Source organism: Gopherus flavomarginatus, chromosome 14, assembly GCF_025201925.1.
Source record: "Gopherus flavomarginatus isolate rGopFla2 chromosome 14, rGopFla2.mat.asm, whole genome shotgun sequence".
Taxonomy (NCBI): domain Eukaryota; kingdom Metazoa; phylum Chordata; order Testudines; family Testudinidae; genus Gopherus; species Gopherus flavomarginatus.
Window position 1 is genome coordinate 20,383,493 of NC_066630.1, and position 19,674 is coordinate 20,403,166.

At 41.2% G+C, this 19,674-nt stretch overlaps 1 protein-coding gene across 1 annotated transcript in view; it reads left to right on the forward strand.

Moving 5' to 3' along the window:
• SLC7A10 (solute carrier family 7 member 10) overlaps positions 1-19,674 on the forward strand; it is a 76,290-nt gene that overhangs the window by 44,641 nt on the left and 11,975 nt on the right. Inside the window, exons 2-5 of the mRNA XM_050922829.1 lie at positions 8,040-8,244; positions 15,477-15,628; positions 16,819-16,944; positions 18,386-18,539. Coding sequence (XP_050778786.1) covers positions 8,040-8,244; positions 15,477-15,628; positions 16,819-16,944; positions 18,386-18,539 — 637 coding nt within the window. The remainder of the gene's footprint in view (positions 1-8,039; positions 8,245-15,476; positions 15,629-16,818; positions 16,945-18,385; positions 18,540-19,674) is intronic.

A 19,674-nucleotide genomic window follows, 5' to 3' on the forward strand; every position in this document is an offset into this window, starting at 1 on the left:
TAGGGTTTGCATTTTAGCATCTCCAAGTTAACTAGTGCAATAAAAAGATGACAATTAGCTGGGGACTGGAAGCTCATATAATCAGTTTGCTGAGTAGCATGAGTATAAGTGCAAGTCAGCTGATGGATGTTAGCCCATCCCTTCTGCTTCTGAAAATAGCAGCAACCTTGAGCTTTCAGAGTGCTGAGCAGAGAGGAGAGGTTACTGTTGGAGTCAGGGGACCCATTTACATATTATTTAGTATTTGGATGATTCATACAGTTTTGAACACAAGGGCCTCAAACAAGAATATCATCCTAATCTGAATAGGCAAATTAAACCAAAACACACCTTAACATTTGAGCAAAAGATGTTATAAACTAGAATCAAAATGATCCTAGAAAGAAAGAAAGAAAGAAACTAAATGTTGATGCGTAGGTACAAAGTATAACAAGATCTTTATACATCTTTTATACAGATTTTTCTCCCTGTTCCAACTGTGTAGCTTCACAGTAAGGGAGACCCAGAACAAATCCATTAACGCTATAAATGTTTTGTATGACTCACTTACATCAAGACCTATTAATCCAGTACAAATTGTAGCCAATTAATTCTGAATCAAAGATTAAAATATCCTGTGCTATTTCAGCTAAAGAAGGGCTATATATAATATTTAATTTTGCCATTATTCTGAAGTTGCTCTTAAAATAAAGTTATAGTCTGAAAAAGGACTAAAAATCACAGTTATTCAACAAATCTGCTTCTTGTGTGACTTTCAGCCACATATACTAATTTTATTGACAAAAATAAGTGGTTTATCCTGTTAGCCATGCAGAGACAATGCATCTGTATGAGAGTAAGCTGGATTCTAATCAGTCTCATGGATCAGCAACATTGTCAACTGAGATTTAATGATAGCATCGTTATTACTAGTGGTGATGCAAAAGCCAGAAGAAATAGATTGATTTTCAGATCTCAGGTGAAATTTGCAGAGTTGTCAATTAGAAAAAACAACAACTTTGATTTGAGACATAGCCTCTAGTTTTTAAGTGGAAACTTCCAACCAATGCAAAGGTAATGAGAAACACATCAGTTCTAATGCTGCACTTGCAGTATAATGTGCATCTATATTTGGGCTGTTAATAACATAGGGGGAAAAAAGCCCAGCACCTTCACTCTTATGCAGACTCTTCCTTCTAGAATTACATTGTGCAGCTGGCTGCAGAAAGGGGTTATGACTACATTTGAAGCCCTGATTCTGCAGTCAGCCCATCCAAATAAAGAATAGCACTTAAGCATAAGCTTAAATGCTTTCATGAATTGGTTCTCATTATATCCCACAGCTATCTGTCCAAGAAATCATCATGTTCCCCACTGATTCGGTTTTTCTTATGCCTCTGCAAATACTGGAGGATCATGTGTCTTGTGTATGCAACGCTTATGGCGATACAGCAGAGCTGTGCAGGCTATATGCTTCTGTCAGAAATGGCAGACAGCAAGGAGAGTCGCCTAGGTTCGTGGGATTTTGAAAAAAATCTACAAATATTATGGGATATAGATTACATTATGGAATGGAGAGAGTTGCACACTTGGAAGCTGACCCCTTGCTCACAGTCACCCCTGCACAACACATTTCTGCCCAATGATACATTGCCAAGACTTCCCAAAAGACAGTGCACTGAACAGTGACAAGTTGTACACGGGGATACCTACCCATTGTGCACCACACCGTGCATTGACGCAAGCACTCCCAAGTAAGTACATACAGTGCTGATGCAAGGAGCCAAATATGCACATGCACAAGCAATACACTAACTGTGACGGCTTTATGCCAACATAACTTGTGTCGACCAAAGTTTGTAGTGCAGATGTGGCCTCAGTCACCTACCTCTGTGTCAGTGAAGCTTCCCCTCCTTTCTTTGGGTGTCTGTTATACTCTCAGGTGACTTTGATAGATAGGTGTGAATAGCCTGCCTTGCCATACCAGACACACAACCCTTTTTTTTTCTGTCAAAACAAGGGATAATGGAGTTTACTCAAGTTCTGCACCTGGTCATACACTTCTCTCTGGCACAATACTCACTGTATTTTTTGCATTTTCCTGAAATTACTCATTTCTATGCATTCAGTCTTATTGTACCAATTTTTTCTTATGTAATCTGCAGCGCTCAAAAGGAATGCATTGGACCTGTCAGCACATCACTTGTTTGAATAGCTGTTCTTGTTCCAGTTTGACTCATCAGGTTCCCTCAGACTAGTTTAGCATTCCACCCAGGGTGACTGTCTTCCCTTGAGAAGGTTATTTTGAATGTTAATTAGATTTTCACTGTCCTGATCTCAAGTGTCAGCCAGAAGGCTGCTCTGCCACAAACATAATATTAACCAGATTTCTACCATATTTTTCAATCATTCTGGTCTATGTCCAATAGGAATTCCTTTTGTGTGAGATTCTGTCCAGGACTTAGTCATTTCAAAACGGTGATGAAAATTCTATTTTGCATATTTCTATATTCTTGTGTGATAAATATTTGTTTAACCCTATAAACAGTTTAAACTAATCATTTTGAGATACAGCAGCACTTTGTTTGCTTTTTTGGACGGGGGGAGATCATTTGATTTTAAAAGATGTAATTCAGTTTTATAATCCATTGAAATTTGTACTAGGCTGCAAATCCAAACGGAAATCTTAAACAGCACTCTGCAATCAATCTTTAATCTGTTTCTTTGCACATGTGCATACGCACATGCACACACAGTTCCTTCCTGAATACAAATAGGATCAATTTCTGAGTCTGCTCCTGTTTGGACTTCGCCAGTTTTTAATGCGATACCATGAGATTACCTCATCCTGATATTGTAGCACTCTAATGCAGCCTCAGAGGATAGTGCCACTTATATGCAGGTGCAATTAATCACCAATGGAAAGCATCCTAGTAGTTTTTAATACAAAAAATGGTGTCATCCGGGGGAAATATTTATGAAGAGATTCAGTGTTGTTACAAGATAGAAGACCGCCAACTGCATGAGTTATTCACTGAGTTCCTATACCAACACACTAGCAAAATCTGCTTTTTTATTTGAGATTCTGGTTCCACAGCAGATTTAATAACCCTACTTTAACAGGGTTGCCGACTCTCATGATTTTATCAAAAATCTCATAATATTAAGTGTTTTTCTAAAAGCCACAGTTCTTGGAGACAAATTTATTACTCAGGAATCTCAGATTTCTTTTAAAGAAAAAAGTAAGTTTCTGCCTGTTGTTGTGGAAAGTTGCTTGAAAATTTAACCAAGTGTATACTAATTGCTCAAACACCAGAAAGCAAATCAGAAGAACTCAAACTGATTTTATGTTCTTTTTTAAAATCCCATGATATTTAAACCAGTCTCATGATTTCGAGGGCCTGGCTCATGGTTTTTCAACATTTGACGTTGGCAGCAGTACTATTTTAAGCTGCTGCACCTTTTCACCCTCATGCACTGTTTCCCTGAACTGCCCTTTTTCGGCCTATTTTATTTGTGTGTGGGTGTGAGAGAAAGAGAGACCCTTCACCATCCAGTACCACACAGCTAATAATAAAGTCCATATCACATCAACCCACATTTTACACACCAGTGTGAATTGCAGGCATATATAAAATGCCATGTCAGCTGAACCATGTGACACCAAAGTGAAGGTTTTGAGGCCTAGTGTTTTGACTTGGTTGAGCTGCAGGCTTGGAAATGCTCTACTTCTTTAAACACAAAGTAGCAATACAGCAGCTCTGAGTGAACACCTTAGCAGGGCTGGTGTAAATTCATTTCTAAATTCATTGTTATGATGCCCAAGCCACCCAGCTCCAAACCGTTATAAAAACCACCTTCATTCTATTGCCCTTATGTAAAGTATGTTGTTCTGAGGATGCATCTTGATAAGTTGTCTGTTATGTTGATGTGGAATATTTTTTGTTTTGTTTCATGGATTTATCATGACAACGCACTACAGCAACTCTGTGTGCTAGCAGATCTATCTGTGGCCTGACATCTGGGGGAGATTAAGCTGTTTGATGTGTGAGGAGCTAGGAACCTTCTAGATTCTGCAGCCGGAAAGTCCTGCTTCAGCACATCTGTTATAGTCCACAACTGTGAGACACCCCTCCAGCAACAAATACCAGCAGAGATGACCTGTACCTGCTGATGAGGGTGGGCAGAGTGAGGGCAGCAGCTTCAGCAGATGTTACTGAGCATGCTCAATACAAGCCAAGCAGCACCTCTGGAGGGGACATGTGACCCCGAGTGCTGCCCCCACACATCGCCTCTGAACACCAGGGCCATCCACTGGCGAAATAGTGACTCTTTGTCTTGGGAAATATCAAGCTAGTCATCAGTCCCATCCCCCTCAAGTGGATCATTCTGTACCTTGCAGCCTTCTCATACCTCCTATTAGAGAGCTGCTTACTTCCACGCATAAGAACATAAGAACTGCTGTACTGGGTGAGACCAGTATCCTGTTTCTAACAGTTGCCAGTATCAGAGCTTCAGAACAGGGCAGTTGGAGTGATCTACCCATGGCTTCTGGCAGTCAGAGGTCTAGGGTCACCCTTAGCATGGGGTTGTATCCCTGACCGTGTTGGCTAATAGCCATTGATGGACCTATCTTCCATGAACTTATACAGTTTTTTCTTTAATCCAGTTATACTTTTGGTTATCACAACATCCCATGGCAATGAGTTCCACAGGTTAATTGTGCCTTGTATGAAAAAGTATTTCCTCTTGTTTGTCTTAAACCTGATGTCTATTAATTTCATTTGGTGACCCCTGGTTTTTATATTGTGGGAAAGGGTAAAACACTTTTCTCTTCACTTTTTCCTTGCCATTTATGATTTTGTAGGCCTCTATTATATCCCTGCTTAGTCTTTTCTTTTCCAAGGTGAACAGTTTTGTAGTCTTTCCTCATGTGGATATCTTTCCATACACTTAATCTTCTTTGCTGCCCTTCTCTGAACTGTGTCCAATTCCACTGTATCCTTTTGGAAATGGGGTGCTGAGAACTAGACACAGTATTCAAGGCATGGGCACAATAGGGAATCATATAGCAGTGTTATGATATTTTCTCTTTTACTTTGTATCCCATTCCTAATAGTTCCTAACATTCTTTTAGCCTTTTTGACTGCTGATGCGCATTGACCTGAAGTTTTCAGAGAACTATCCACAGCGACACACTCAAAGAATTCTATAGATTGGTAAGGCATGACTTCCCTTTACGAAAGTCATGTTGACTCTTAACGAGGCAGAGCATATGTATCTGTGTGTCTACAGTTTCTACCAATTTGCCCAGTACTGAAGTTCGGCTCACTGTCCTGTAATTACCAGTATCACCTCTGGAACCATTTTTAAAAATCAGCATCACATTAGCTACTTTCCAGTCATCTGATTCAGAGGCTTGTTTCAGCGATAGGTTACATACTACAGTTAGCAGTGCTGTAATTTCAGATGTGAGTTCCTTCAGAACTCTTGGCTGAATGCCTCTGGTCCTGGTGACTTATTCCTGTTTAATGTAAGCAATTTGTTCTAAAACCTCTTCTATTGACACATCAGTGTGGGATAATACTTCAAATTTGTCACCCAAAAAGAATAGCTCTGACATGGATATCTCCCCCACGTCCTCTGCAGTGAAGACCGATGCAGAGAAAGTCTGTGTTAATTCTATCTAAAGAAAATTGAGATAAGAGTTAAGGCTGTGCATGCTAGCATGATTTGAAGAATGGGAGGTGTGCATTGGATGTGGTTATATGTTAGAAGTGAAAGGATGTTTGTTGTGCCGAAAGTGAGAAAGAGGGAATCTGGTGCGATGACATGTGGGTGGACAGGCATATGAAGTGTGTTGGTCCAGATGTCAATGTTGATTAACTGGTGATATCCAGGATTTTTAGTGATTGCATTGATAGGAAATGCACTTCAACAACTGTAGCTCAAAGTTAGCCAACTTTGTGTGTGTATGCGCGCACACAGTGGAGAAAGGTCTCTTTATAGAATATTATTGCAGGAGTTTCCCTATTCTCTTCATAGAAGTTTCGATGTTGGAAAAAAATGTCTACTTGAGCCTGCCGGGATAAGGATATTGCACTGAAAACCCCAAATCTAACAGGGATGTCTCTCCTGTTAGGGCTAACCCCCGAGACTGATCGCTGTGGGCAAGGGCGGCTCCAGGCACCAGCGCAACAAGCACGTGCCTGGGGCGGCAAGCCGCCTGTCGGTCACTGTGAGAGCGGCAGTCAGGCCGCCTTCTGCGGGTGATCTGCCGGTCCCGAAGGCACGGGACCAGCAGATGACCCGCAGAGACGACGCCAAATCCGCGTGACCAGTGGACCACCCACAGACATGCCGCCGAAGGCCGCCTGACTGCCGTGCTTGGGACGGCAAAAAACATAGAAGTCTAGCTGTCTGTCTGTGGGCTTGCTCCTGCACCCGAGGAAGACAATGGCAGAATTTCCATTGAGTTCAGTGAGAGTAGACAGGTTCCACATGAAAGAAAAATGCTGCAACAATCGAGTGTTCACTTTGTAATGGTAGCGTTACTTCAGCTCATGTATCAATCATTAGTACTACAAAGTTCACGTTGTCCTATATATTGTTCAGACAATATTATTTATGCCTTAAAAATCCATGGACACTGAGCTTGTGTTAAAAATATCAAGATTTTAATGGACTTCAAGGAGTTCAGCCTTTTAAAGGATTTTGTTCAAGTACAAGCTATAACATGGGTTTAAATTCATTTGTTCCTTTGGCCGGAGCCCCAGATGACAGCCTCTGATTGGTCACCACATTGTAGCTACACCATGTATCACTTAGATCACGGGTGCGCAAACTTTTTGGTCCGAGGGCCAAATTGGGGAATAGAAATTGTATGGTGGGCGTGAATGCTCACAAAATTGGGGTTTGGGTGTGGGAGGGGGTGATGGCTCCGGTTGGGAGTGCGGGCTCTGGGGTGGGGCTGGGGATGAGAAGTTTTGGGTGAAGGAGGGTGCTTTGGGCTGGGACCGAGGGGTTCGGAAGGCGGGAGGGATATCAGGGCTGGGGGAAGGGTGTGGGAAGGGGTGCAGGTTCCGGCCTGGGGTGCGGGCTCTGGAGTGGGGCTGGGAATGAGAGGTTTGGGATGCAGGATAGTGCTCCTGGCTGGGATCGAGGGGTTTGGAGAGTGGGAGGGGGATCAGGGCTGGGGCAGGGGGTTGGGGCATGGGGAGAGGCTTAGGGGTGCAGGCTCTGAGCAGCGCTTATGGAAGCAATGGCATAACCCTTCTTTGACTCCTGCACAGAGGTGTGGCCAGGCGGCTCTGAACACTGCCCCATCCGCAGGCACCACCCTTGCAGCTCCCATTGGAGCTCAGGAGGGGGCCATTGGAGTACTTTGGAGCCAAAGCGGAGCCATGCCCAGCTTCTGGAAGCAGTGTGGTGCAGCCCTTTACCCAGGGCCCCAGCTGGAGTGCTGCAGCAGGGCTGAGCTGCGTCGGGCCCCCAACCCAGCGCCCTGGCCAGAGTGCTGGAGCAGAGCCTAGCCGCATGGTCTGACCCCCAGCCCAGCACCCAGGCCAGAGTTGGGCCGAACCACATGGTGTGGCTCCTGACCCCGCTCCCTGGGGGAGCTCGCAGGCCGACTTAAAACAGCTCGTAGGCAGGATCTGGCCCACAGGCCGTAGTTTGCCCAGCCTGATTTAAACTCTGATCCATATTGTAAATGGACTTTATATTACTTAGACTCCTCTTAGAAGGAGATGAAATACTTTTCTTTGTGAATAAATTCCTGAACCCTTTAATAGCTGGGGACAGTGCAGGTGAGAGGGAACACTTTTACAAACTGTTTAAATGTGTATAATTGCGGTGCTTTAGTAAAAACATGTTCACCAGCTTCCCATAAACTGCTTCAGCAGACCTAATGCACTCCATTTTACTTGATTTTTGCTAAGTTGCAACATTTTCTTTAAGGTTTACGCAAACATAAATGCAATCAAACCTTAGAAGAGCAATGAGAGAACTTACATCTATCTTCTTCCTCTAACACTCCACCAATCTTTTGTTTATTCTAGGTAACATTATTGGTTCTGGAATCTTTATTTCACCAAAAGGAGTTCTGGAACACGCTGGGTCAGTGGGACTAGCTCTTGTTGTTTGGGTGCTTGGAGGAGGGATTGCTGTCCTTGGATCTTTATGTTATGCTGAGCTAGGAGTTGCTATCCCGAAATCAGGAGGGGATTATTCCTATGTCACTGAGATTTTTGGTGGGTTAGCTGGGTAAGTATTGCATCCTTCATCTTTTATGATATTTATGAGGTGCTTTGAAAACATTTTATATTAAATATTTAGTGTAAAAAGTCAATTTTCCCTTGTGCTGAAGTTGCAATTAAAGTGTCTATTTGTCTATAAGAAACTTTTATTAAGTGATTCTGACCGTTTTCAAAGAATACTATCCTGTACCTATGTCTGCTTTTTGGTTATTTTAGTTCAGCTTGGTGAAAGAAACTCTCTGGCTAACCTCAGCCAACTGAATAAAACTGATGATGTGAAAGTACAGTGTTGCAAACTATACCATCTGGTATTTACTTACTCTCTCTCTCATAGATATACATATAGATATAACCACTGAAGATAAGTCTGAATCAATACCCTGAATCTGAGCACCCTCAGACACAGGGAAATTTGAACTGGAGCTAGATTTCATAGTCCAAGCCCATCCCTAATTATCAGAGTAAGAGACAACATACTCCTATTTCTGTGATGTGATTTCCCGGTGATTTCACCTTCCCACAATAGGATATGGTAAATCACTTACAGGCCAAATTTAAAATTTTCTAGAGAAGCACTTCAGGATTTAACTGTGGTTCATATCTTGGAAGTGTACCGATCACTTCACCATGATATTCTGAAAAATTTGTAGAAGGGAAGATACGCCATTTCACACCACATGTCCCTGAACAACTGTGAGTGGAATAAAGTGATAAAGGGAGTGAGGAGGAGTAAGAAACTATACGTTTATATTGCCTATAAACTATAAGTTTATACTGCATATTAAATGTAAGTTTAAAAAAAGCTCTTTCTTGGCCTCTGTTCACATCTCTATTTTAGATGCTTCTACACCTTCTGGATTCCTTGGCGATTTTATAATCAAAATAGGTGTTTTATGTTTTATATATGAAGAGCAAACACACTCTGTGTAAACTTAAATGACAAAATGAATGGGGGTTGGTATTGGCTTTTTTTAGTATTAAACAAAAATATTCTCTCATCTTAGCTAACTGTTGTGCTCAGGACAGCGAGTCCCAGGCCTGTAATACAAGCAGGCACTCCTGAAACATTCCCGGTGGACTATAGCTTTGCTCATGCTTGTCAGATTACAGTCCTGTTTTCCCACACATCCACTAGTTTGTTTCTGTGTACAGACAGCTACTGCAAATGTAAAAAATTACAAGGTAACTTTCAGATACTGACCACAGGATTCAGGCCACTAAACAAATTTCTTTGAGAACCTAGGTTCCTGAGATGAACTATCACTTTATTAAAATCCCTCAAACACCTATTAGTCACTTATGTGACACACTTTGAATATAGCACCAAAGAATTCAGGACTGAAGACGTTAAAACAGCCAGGCTACCTAATCTCTTAAGAACTAAGTGGCTCATTATGCCCTTGTGGGAATAATTCAAGATAAGGAATGGAGAACGTAAATTTTAACCAGCAGAGTTTACTTTGAATTCTTCCATTAGAGAATAGAAAGTAAGATGGCTCCATGTATGCGGCATTGTTTTCCCCTGGGGGGTGGACGGTATTCTTCACTCGAGTTAGCTAACTCATGGCAAAATCCTAGTGAAGACAAAGCAGTTTGTAGTTTTCACATGAAATACTAGGTCAAGCAATTTAAAGACTATGGTTTACTTTCAAGAAAACTACAAACTGTTTTGTCTTCAACTAAAATTTTACCTGGAGGTAGCCAACTCAAGTTACTATCATATTTTTTTTCTAGTGAACACACAGCCAGCCCGGCTGAGCTCAGGGATTTTGTTACAGGAACACAATGTCCACACAAGGGCCACTTGCTTCCACATTGCCACCTGCTTCCCATGGTTAGCAATGTTGCTTCCAGGGACATGTTGCCAGCAGTTTTTGTAATCATGGCTGCTCCTTGAAATGAGGGGAAAAGCATAAGACACTACAGACAATGCCACTTGCTATGCTATGAATGTTTCATATAAGGGAACCCAGAAAGTCGGTATTCACCCCCACAATTTTACAATATCAATTAATTTTAGTAAGAGAAAAAAGAAGAGAGTAAGAGAAAAACCCTAATCAAAAACTGGAGAATAAAATCTGATTTAGTTCCTAATCAAAGTGGGAGCAGCTTTCTTCTTTAGGTCTACACTAGCCAAGCAATATCAAGAGAAGTATAATCTTATCTCCTGATGAAAAACAATGCTCCAATTTTCTATCTCCAGAATGACTTTATTTGTGCTCCTGAGAGAACCAAAGGCTGTCAGAAGAGTATGACACAGGGTTGTTTTAGCTGAGGAGTCTTCAGGCACCTTTTCTGGCTAAGTGACAGATGGGGAAGTGGGGAAGGAAAAGAACACACGAGGGGAGTAACTAAATCTCACACCCCAGATGGTATTTGGGATTTAGCAGAAGCCAGTGGAGGTGATTATGTCATTTGGGTCCTTTTCTTTGGCCAAGTCTGGTCAGGACATCTCTCAGGCTCAGGCTCAGTAGTGTCACTGTGGATCCCAGGAGATGTCAGAGTGGCAGCTATAATGGTGAAGCCCTTTGTAGTCTCCCATCTTTCAGGCAGCCAGCATTGTGGTTGCTAATTTCCCCCAAAGTCTCTTTTTGAGGACCCAGAAGTGAGTGGTGGGTGGAATAGTCCATCCCCTGATTATTTTGTCCACCAACTGGGCCTAATTTCCAACACACTGATTTTAGTCCATTGATTTCTAGTCCCACTCTTCTTTCTTTTACTAGGCATGATTGTAACAATCATTGAGTTATTTCACTAGGCCTTTTTGTTCAGACTAATTTGGTCTTTGTCTCCCTTTTACACCTTTCCCATCAACATTCATTGTGATAAGTTATTTAACACTTTATAAACTTGTATCCACTTTCCTACTGTTAGGCTCACTAGGCCTCAGTTATCACTACAGAAGTCTGCTCACTGGGATAGTGGTTAATCTGAGAGGGAATCCTGGTCAGTAGAAAAGTGGGGTGCCAACAGGGAATCCTAGTCAGGCGTGTGGTGGAGGGCCGTGGGAGCTACTTAAAAGCCAGGGAGGAAAAGATAAGCAGAAGGCAGCTGGTATGGGAAGGGCCATATAGGAGTAAGAGCATTGTAGGTGGATAGGGATGGAGAAACAGTGGTAGGATGGTGCTGGGAATATGGTGCGTGATATTGGGCGGGGGCAGAGAGGGAGAGAGATTGGCTTTGTGAAGGGACTGAGCATCTGCATGAGATGAGGGAAGAAGCAGCTGCAGGAAAGGGTATAGACAAGAAAATGGGAGCAGCCTCCTATGTGCTACTCTTTATGGCAGGAATGACCCTGTGCCTGCATGTCCCAGGAGTACAGTAGGAAGATGAGAAAGGAGTGCAGGACCGTGCGCCTAGGGTGTAATTCTTTGCTGTAGCAAATCATCAAGGACAAAATAACCAAAATGTTGCATTTCTAAGGCCAAGCTGATTGAGATCCAGCACTTCGGGGAACTTTACAAATATGTTTATGAGACTTATGTCCTACGGGAGTGGGGCACTCAATTTCCATTAATTCTAATGAGAACTGGGCTTCCCCTTAGGCATTTTTAAAATCATGCCTATAACTCTGCTGTCCTTTTCCTTAGTAATCACACAAAACCCACAGTGTAGCAGTGTCCCTTTGCACGAGAGCAAGGCCTTGGGGGAAGGGGTGAGTTGCGGGGGGAGTCTTGGGCTGGAGCACCCACTGGGAAAAACAAAAGTCAGCGTCTATGGACCCTAGTTTTTATTTTAAACTGTCTAAACCTCTTTTTCTGAAATGTCTGACTCCTTCTCAGCTTTGGTAAGGTGAGAATGATTTTAACATCTCAGATTCCACCATAGTGAATTACAGAGCAATCCCAAAAGTTTATCAGATAATGCTTCAGCTTCTGCTTTCCTGACATTCTCAGACACACAAATCAAGTCTCAGGAAAATGACTTTTCATTCAAACGCCTGGGGCACTTAACTGAGTACATGGCGTAACTGCCCTTTCTTTTTTCAAAACTGAACTTTTTGTATTATCAACTTGGGTTAAAATCCCCTGGCCTGCTCTCTTCATGACTGGAACTGTTAATAAGATAAAACACTGCAGCTTTAACCACTTGCCTTGCTGTTTAGTTTGGCAGTTATGTATTCCACTGCCAATACAGACATTTAAACACAGTTGTGTCCAAAAAAGTCCTGTCTCATTTCATCCCAAGTTAACCTTAGGCCATGTCTCCACTATGGGTGCTACAGTGGCACAGCTACAACACTGCAGCTATGCCATTGTAGTGCCATCGTGCAGATGCTTCCTACAGCGGCTGAAGGGGTTTTTTCATTGCTGTAGGTGATCCACCTCCTCAAGCGGTGGTAGCTAAATCCACAGAAGAATTTTTCCATCAATCTAGCCATGTCTATAGTGAGGGGGTTAAGTCGGCTTAATAAAGACATTCAAGGAGGGTGAATGTTTCACGCCCCTGAGCACGGTAGCTATGTAGACCTAATTTTTAAATATAGACCAGGCCTTAGTTTACTCAAAAACAGTTCTTTTTCTGTTCTGCAAATCATATTCTCCCACCTGTGTTGTAGTTTAGAGCCAAACATTACGGTGGCACCTCATCATGTTGCATAACCATCTGTGCATTAGTTCCCCCAAACTTAATAGGAACAAATTGAATTCCTTTTAACAAATACCAGTTTGGGCTGAAGTGTTAATAGCTTTTACTCAAGACCAGGATTTAATTAAAACACGTGAGACTAATAGCAATATTAAGATTAAAATATGCCTAATGTTAATTGTATCATCCTTTCATCATTATTTGATCTCTGTTTTGAGCTCCCTGTTTGACAGTTCAGCTTCATAATCCTCTGGCAAGAATCTGCATTTAACTTAATTGGTTTTATCAAACCTGCATGTGTTTCATTCCATGTGAAACAAATTAAATATCAGATCTCTCTAATGAATTATTCACATTCCCAGTAAATTTCATAGTACCAAACACCAATTTTAATGTGTTTAGTATTGCAATGTACACGTGACTGCCGATGTTGACTGAGATATTGCTTTTAAGACCTGATTTTCAAATTCTTGCTTCCAATAGGCATATGTATTTTCACCTGTATACACCACTATGTGGACTTAGCTGCATTCACCACTGTACATGAAGATATTAGAATATTCATGGAAAAAACTCATGAGTTTTCCCCACAAACACTCCAGTCCTTGCACACACAGGTGTCAGGGCTACAGCACACTCACACCAGTCCACACCCATCAAAATTCCATACACACAGGCAGAGGCTGGTTTGAGGGGAAAGGGGCACTTTCATTTGACCAGAAAAGCAATCAAGTGAGTCAGCATTGTCAACAACTGATTATTTCAATCTTTAAGTCTTATTAATCTTTGATTATTTAACCCTCAGGCTCTAACATTATAATCCAAATAAATTCTTTTTGAGAGAATCCAAAAGAACTTCTACTTTAAAATGTGTTATAACTAAGTAAAATTCACATCCCAAAGACAGCTACCAACAGCACAGATAAACCCCCAGTGTTATGCTTTTTCACACAGCCACAGGATAGCAATTATTATGTAAAATTAAGTGTCTGTACAGTGCCTAGCACAATGGTATCCTGGTCCATGACTGGCGCTTCTAGGCGCTTGGTTAATACAAATAATAATAAACAGTGTGAAAGAACTTGGCTGAGCTGCTTCGTTAAAGAGATGAAAACTATAGGAAATGGAGGGAAAGAGCCACTCAAAAAAAGTAAAGAGAGAGAGAAATGTAGTGGGGTTTTTTAAGTACATTTTGTCATTTGGAAATGTAACCAATTATTTCCATGTGCCAGCTGATTTACAAAGTTAATGATACAATAGTTTATAAGAAAAAGGAAGTTCGAGAACTTGCCATGCTCCACTGGAACAAAAAAGGGGAAAACTAACATAACAGGAATGATGAGCACTTACCAGCTACAAGAAAGAAGGGTGCAGCAAGGGACAGTGAGTTTCAAAATGACTTCTTTAGGGCTGGAGCTGCTTTGCTCTGCCAGATTTAAAGGGCCAGCTACAGAAAGGCATGCTGGGAAAGAAGAGCTTATAAGAGAACAGCCCTGGACTAGGCAGCCTTAGTATGAACTAGAAAGTAGCCAAGAAAAGGTGCCTGGGAAACAATTGCATCTGTGTTGTGCATTCCACTACTATATATCTATAAAAAAGAAACAGTAGCATCTAGTTTTGTATTGATTATATCTTACCACATAGTTCCCATCCAATTGATAAGAAAAAAAATGTATTTTAAGTTAAGATAATTGCTTCCCTCTTAAAGTAAAAACCACTGAACATGTGGAAAGTTTGTGGGGCTAAGTCTGACCAAAGGAGATGCCTCTAAAGTGTTCAGAAGTGAGGTCTGAAGGTTCTGTTGCTGCAAGAAGGAAGCCCAGCGGACATCAAAATATCTTCGTCAGAGACAAGCAACCCAAATAACCCAAAATAATAAATTTTCTTTATATACCCCTTTCAGCCAGCAATCTCATTTTATAAACATCAACTAGGCCTTCCTACATCTTTCTGAGGCAGGTATTTTTATCCCCTTCCACAGAGTAAGCAACTGAGGGATGTAAAGGCCTACATTTTCAAAAGTGTTCACTCCTTTTGGGCAAAGCGTTTCAGCTACCATTGAAGTCAGTAGAAGTTGCGGGTGCTCAGTTGCTCTAATTCAGGTCCTATGTGTCTCAGGTTGGGCTAACAAAAACAGAAGCACCTATAAGTAAAGGGCAGGCAGAAACTTGACACAAGTCACAGCGTCCATGGCCCAGCCAGGAACATAGCTCAGAACTTCTGCTCTAGCCATTAGACAATGATCAAGACAACTTTAAGATTAAAGATCAAAGAGTGTGTTGTGGTAACACATAATGCTAGAACCATCTTTTTCCTTTCCAGGAGCACCATTTAATCCATTGGTGATACTCTCATTGTGACATGCAAAGCTAACTCAATATGCTGACAGAATGTCTCTACTCCTTGTTGTGTGCATGTTTAAACTGTGTGCTACATCACATCAAATTTATATGAAAAAACAGATTGATCTGGGAAAATAAGAATAAAGAAAGGTTGTGGGGGAAACCAGAGAAGTGATTGTTTTGGTGGGGTTTAGAAAAATAGCTACCTAATTCTGAGGCTCCTATAGTCATCAGATTATGAAACTGTTGTACAGTCAAATGATTCTTATTGGTGTAACAGCAGCACCAATTGTTTTTCTTGTGAATACAGTTTTTTGCTGCTATGGAGTGCAGTGCTTATCATGTACCCTACCAGCCTGGCTGTTATCGCATTGACATTTTCAAACTATGTTCTACAACCCGTGTTCCCTAATTGCATCCCACCTTATAATGCCTCCAGGGTCCTCTCCATGGTGTGTTTATGTGAGTATTGCCTAATGTTCTTTATGCTCCTATGAAGTTTATGTCAAAGAGGTTTCATATTCTCTTAGGGGCAAATCTATCCCCCACCCCACCCCACCCCAATGGTCAACTGAAGTCCCCTTTGCAGCAACCAAGGCAGTTCCACTATGGTGGTCGGAGGCTGAATGTAGGGAGGGGAGGTGCTATATATCATGCTGGCTCAGCTGAGTCTTATTTTCAGTTTCATTGTGTACTATATTCCACAAAGAAATGGACCAAAGAGCAGGTGTGCACAGCTGGATTAGATATAAACTGAGGTCCGAGGTTCAGGTTGAAAGGTGAATAAGGGGTGGGGCTCAGTATGAGTAACAAAGACCCTTTTACTGCATTTAAGCCACTGTTGCTAACTCAACAAATGGGTTAGCAATTCACAAGTCCTTTATATGTGTGTGTAAAAAACCAAATGCCATCATTGCTTAATTAATTACTAAGGTCCCAGAGGGGAGAAAATCAGAATGAAAGGAGATGGAGAGAATCACCACTTCCCCTCAGGCCTGGTCTACATTACAGCATTAGGTCAATGCAAGTCAGCTTATGTCAACCTAACTATGTAAGTGTCTACACTAAAATTTCGCTCCTGCTGTCATAACTTGCCCACTACACTGTTTTAATAACTCCACCATCATGAGAAGCATAGAGTCAATGTCAATGCAGTTATGTCAACGCAGCGTCAGTATAGATACCATATTGCTAACATTGATGTTGCTGGCTTTCAGAAGCCATCCCACAGTGCCCCACACTGACAGTTCAATTGGTGCTCCTGCTGAGGATGCACACTGCTAACACAAGGAGCAAAGTGTAGACACACACAAGTAATTTAATTACTGCGGCAGCTGTACGCCAACGTAAATTAGGTTGACTTAATTTTGTAGTGTAGACATGCCCTCAGTTCACATAAGTCCCTCCCCACAATTAGGACTTCCTAAGTATTGATGGGGCATCCGAGATAGAGCTCTGGCAAACTTCCTTCTGAAACAGGCAGTTTTCTAGGGTGGAGTTAATCCTGCTCGTCAGACCCATCCAAACCCAAGCTAGATTTCTATCTGGTCTGCTGATAGGAAACTAGGAGTCTATGTTTCTCAGCATTTGTTAATGAATATTCTGAAATATACAAAATTTTGTTCCACTGAATTCAGTTTTCTGCTCTCTAGTACTCCTGACTTGGGTGAACAGCTCCAGCGTTCGATGGGCAACTCGCATCCAGGATATATTTACAGCAGGAAAACTGTTAGCCTTGGCCCTTATCATTACTATGGGCTTCATACAGATCTTTAAAGGTACTCACTGAGAGAGCCTAAACATTGGTACTGTACTATTGGTGAAATTAAATTCTCTTGGGAAAGCCTATTGCACCCATCCCATTGTTTTCTAGTTCTTAGCAGGCCAGAGAAGAGTTCTGAGGGCTTATTTCATTTCCCCTGCTGACAGAGTTCTCCGCTGCAATTAGCAAGCATTTGGATTTGAAAGAAACTGGACAAGGAGGTAGCTGGTGATGTTACTTGATCTGTGGGAGGGCAAGTTTCAAGCAGAGCCTAGCAAAGACACCACTGTGTAAGCTGAACAGAAATATGTGACAAAACTGAAAATAATTAATGTTAATTGCTGTTAATTGAAGCTACAGGATTTCTTCCAAGTATGGATGCAGTCACAAAGGAAGTATTCTTCAACATAGTGTGATAAGTAATTATCAAACAGACAACATAGTACAAAAATAATTGTGTAGCATCCTTACACAAGTTTCTCTCTCAGAGAAAACTGTTGTTTTCAATAAAGTAAAGCTCTGAACTGAAATATTGAGAAATATCTCACTGGGTAGATTTATAGTGTAATTTTATCAGTGACCTGTTCCTCAAATGTTAAATTGCTTTTGATGAACTCCGTATACAAGGCCCCAAATCAACAAGCAACGTAAGCAGTAGTTCCAGTTCCCCTGGAAGCAGTGGGACTACTCACATACTTAAAATTAGACAAGTACTTGGGTATCTTACTGATTCAGCCCCATCATGGAAAGCACAGGACCCAAGGGAGGATGATGTTTTCAGCATGTGTGAAATGGGTCATGTAGAGAGGACAGAAATACGGTATTTACAACTAACCAGGAAGAGAGGTTAACAAATTGGGCATAATTAGGCAAGAGCACCACTTTCCAGGTTAAAAATAAAAAAGCCCTACACCCTGAAAAATTCCACCTGCCCTGCAGGGTTTTTTTCTGAGTAGAGTGAATGTTATTGAAGAACCCTGGCTGTAGAGGAGACATTCACTCCATTCAGAAGAGATGAGAGCTTAGGACATCAGATACCAATGCTGAGCTGATATAAATTGTCATAGTTCCATTGAAGTCAATGGGGATCACAGGTTTTGTGGCAGCTCTGTCAATATAGCTAGTACTTTACTATTGATTAAATTAAATTCTCTTTGGAAAGCCTATTGCATCCATCCTATTATCAATACAGCTATGACAATTTATACCATCAAGGCTGTGCCCCAGGACAATTTTGTATGAGAATCTAAAGGAAGCATTGGTAGTTTGATGTTAATGTTTCTCAGTTATCAGGGTGCAAACCAGTGAAGCACAGTCTAAGATTAGTAAACATAATATAAAATGGAATGGGCACAATTCTAGGAAGTTTACAACTTTCACCAATCAACACTTCCACCAATCAGCATCAAAATATTTTACACTTCTGACTTAACTTCTTGCTTTTGTTCTGTCAATAGGAAACTATGAAGAACTGACACCAAGCAATGCATTCAATTTTTGGATGTCTCCATCTGTGGGACAGTTAGCATTAGCTTTTCTTCAAGGGTCATTTGCATTCAGTGGGTGGAACTTCTTGAATTATGTAACAGAAGAATTAGTTGATCCCCGCAGGCAAGTATTTATTTCCATATGACCCAGATACTTTTGAGTTAAAGACAGTGGGGTCAGTCTGTTGGTACCATGCATAGAGTGTTCTGCAGCAGGACTGACATCACTAAATATCTATACATACCTAAAGTAAAGGTTATTAAGGTTATCACCTCCCTTTTTAGATCCCATATGGGGCAAGTTAAATGAAGGTGCTGAAATTAACAATGTCTTTGGCTCATCAAGTTAGGCATAGCTCTCACCGAACGAAGATATCATATAGGTGTAATACTGATATCATGGCACTATTGAACTGTCTATTGCTTACATATTAATCTATATTAATGGGACTAGACATAAATATCGCTACCTATTGCTTATATGTTAATGGCACTAAACATAACTAGCTATTGTTTATATATTAATCTATACCATTGATGGGATGCCTCACAAAATTACATTATATTTTATATGTGTGTGTATTTTATATCTATATAATACGAAAACATATTGTCTGTGGTCTTGGTTCTTCAGACAACATTTCCCCCAAAGGGAACACATAAAGAAGAGATTAAAATGTCTTTTTACAGAAGAGGCAGAATTTTCCCTTCCCCCTCCCCTCACCCCACTCCATTTATGAAACACTTCTGAACCTGCCTTCTTCTGTGGTATGTGCAGTGTGGATACTGGCTGCTGGCTGTAGAAATAAAGTTCTCTAAGGGTGATTGGCATCAGGTTTGGTGCTGATAGTCCAGGCTTTGAAATGAGTTATCCCTCATCATGGTTGAAAAGCCAGGGGGAGAGTGATTTCCACCCATAAGCAGCAAAAGCACAAAGGTTTCAGAATTTCTGAGATGAAAAAATGGAATGATGAATTCACATGACACTTCTTGGGTCTTCAATTGGCTCTGGATGTTCAGCACACATACCTCACCCCAATTAAGCAAGGTATACTTTCAGGTATTACACATTCTGGATGGAAACAAATTACAGCCTCAGTCCTTCAAAAACTTATCTGCATACTTTGACTTAACCTATGTAAGTAGTGAGATGTTCATGTACATAAAGTTATGCATATTTATAAATCTTTAAAGAATTGCAGGGGGAAAGGAGGCAGGTATGGTGCTCTCTCAAGCAACTGTAAACATTTTCACAAACA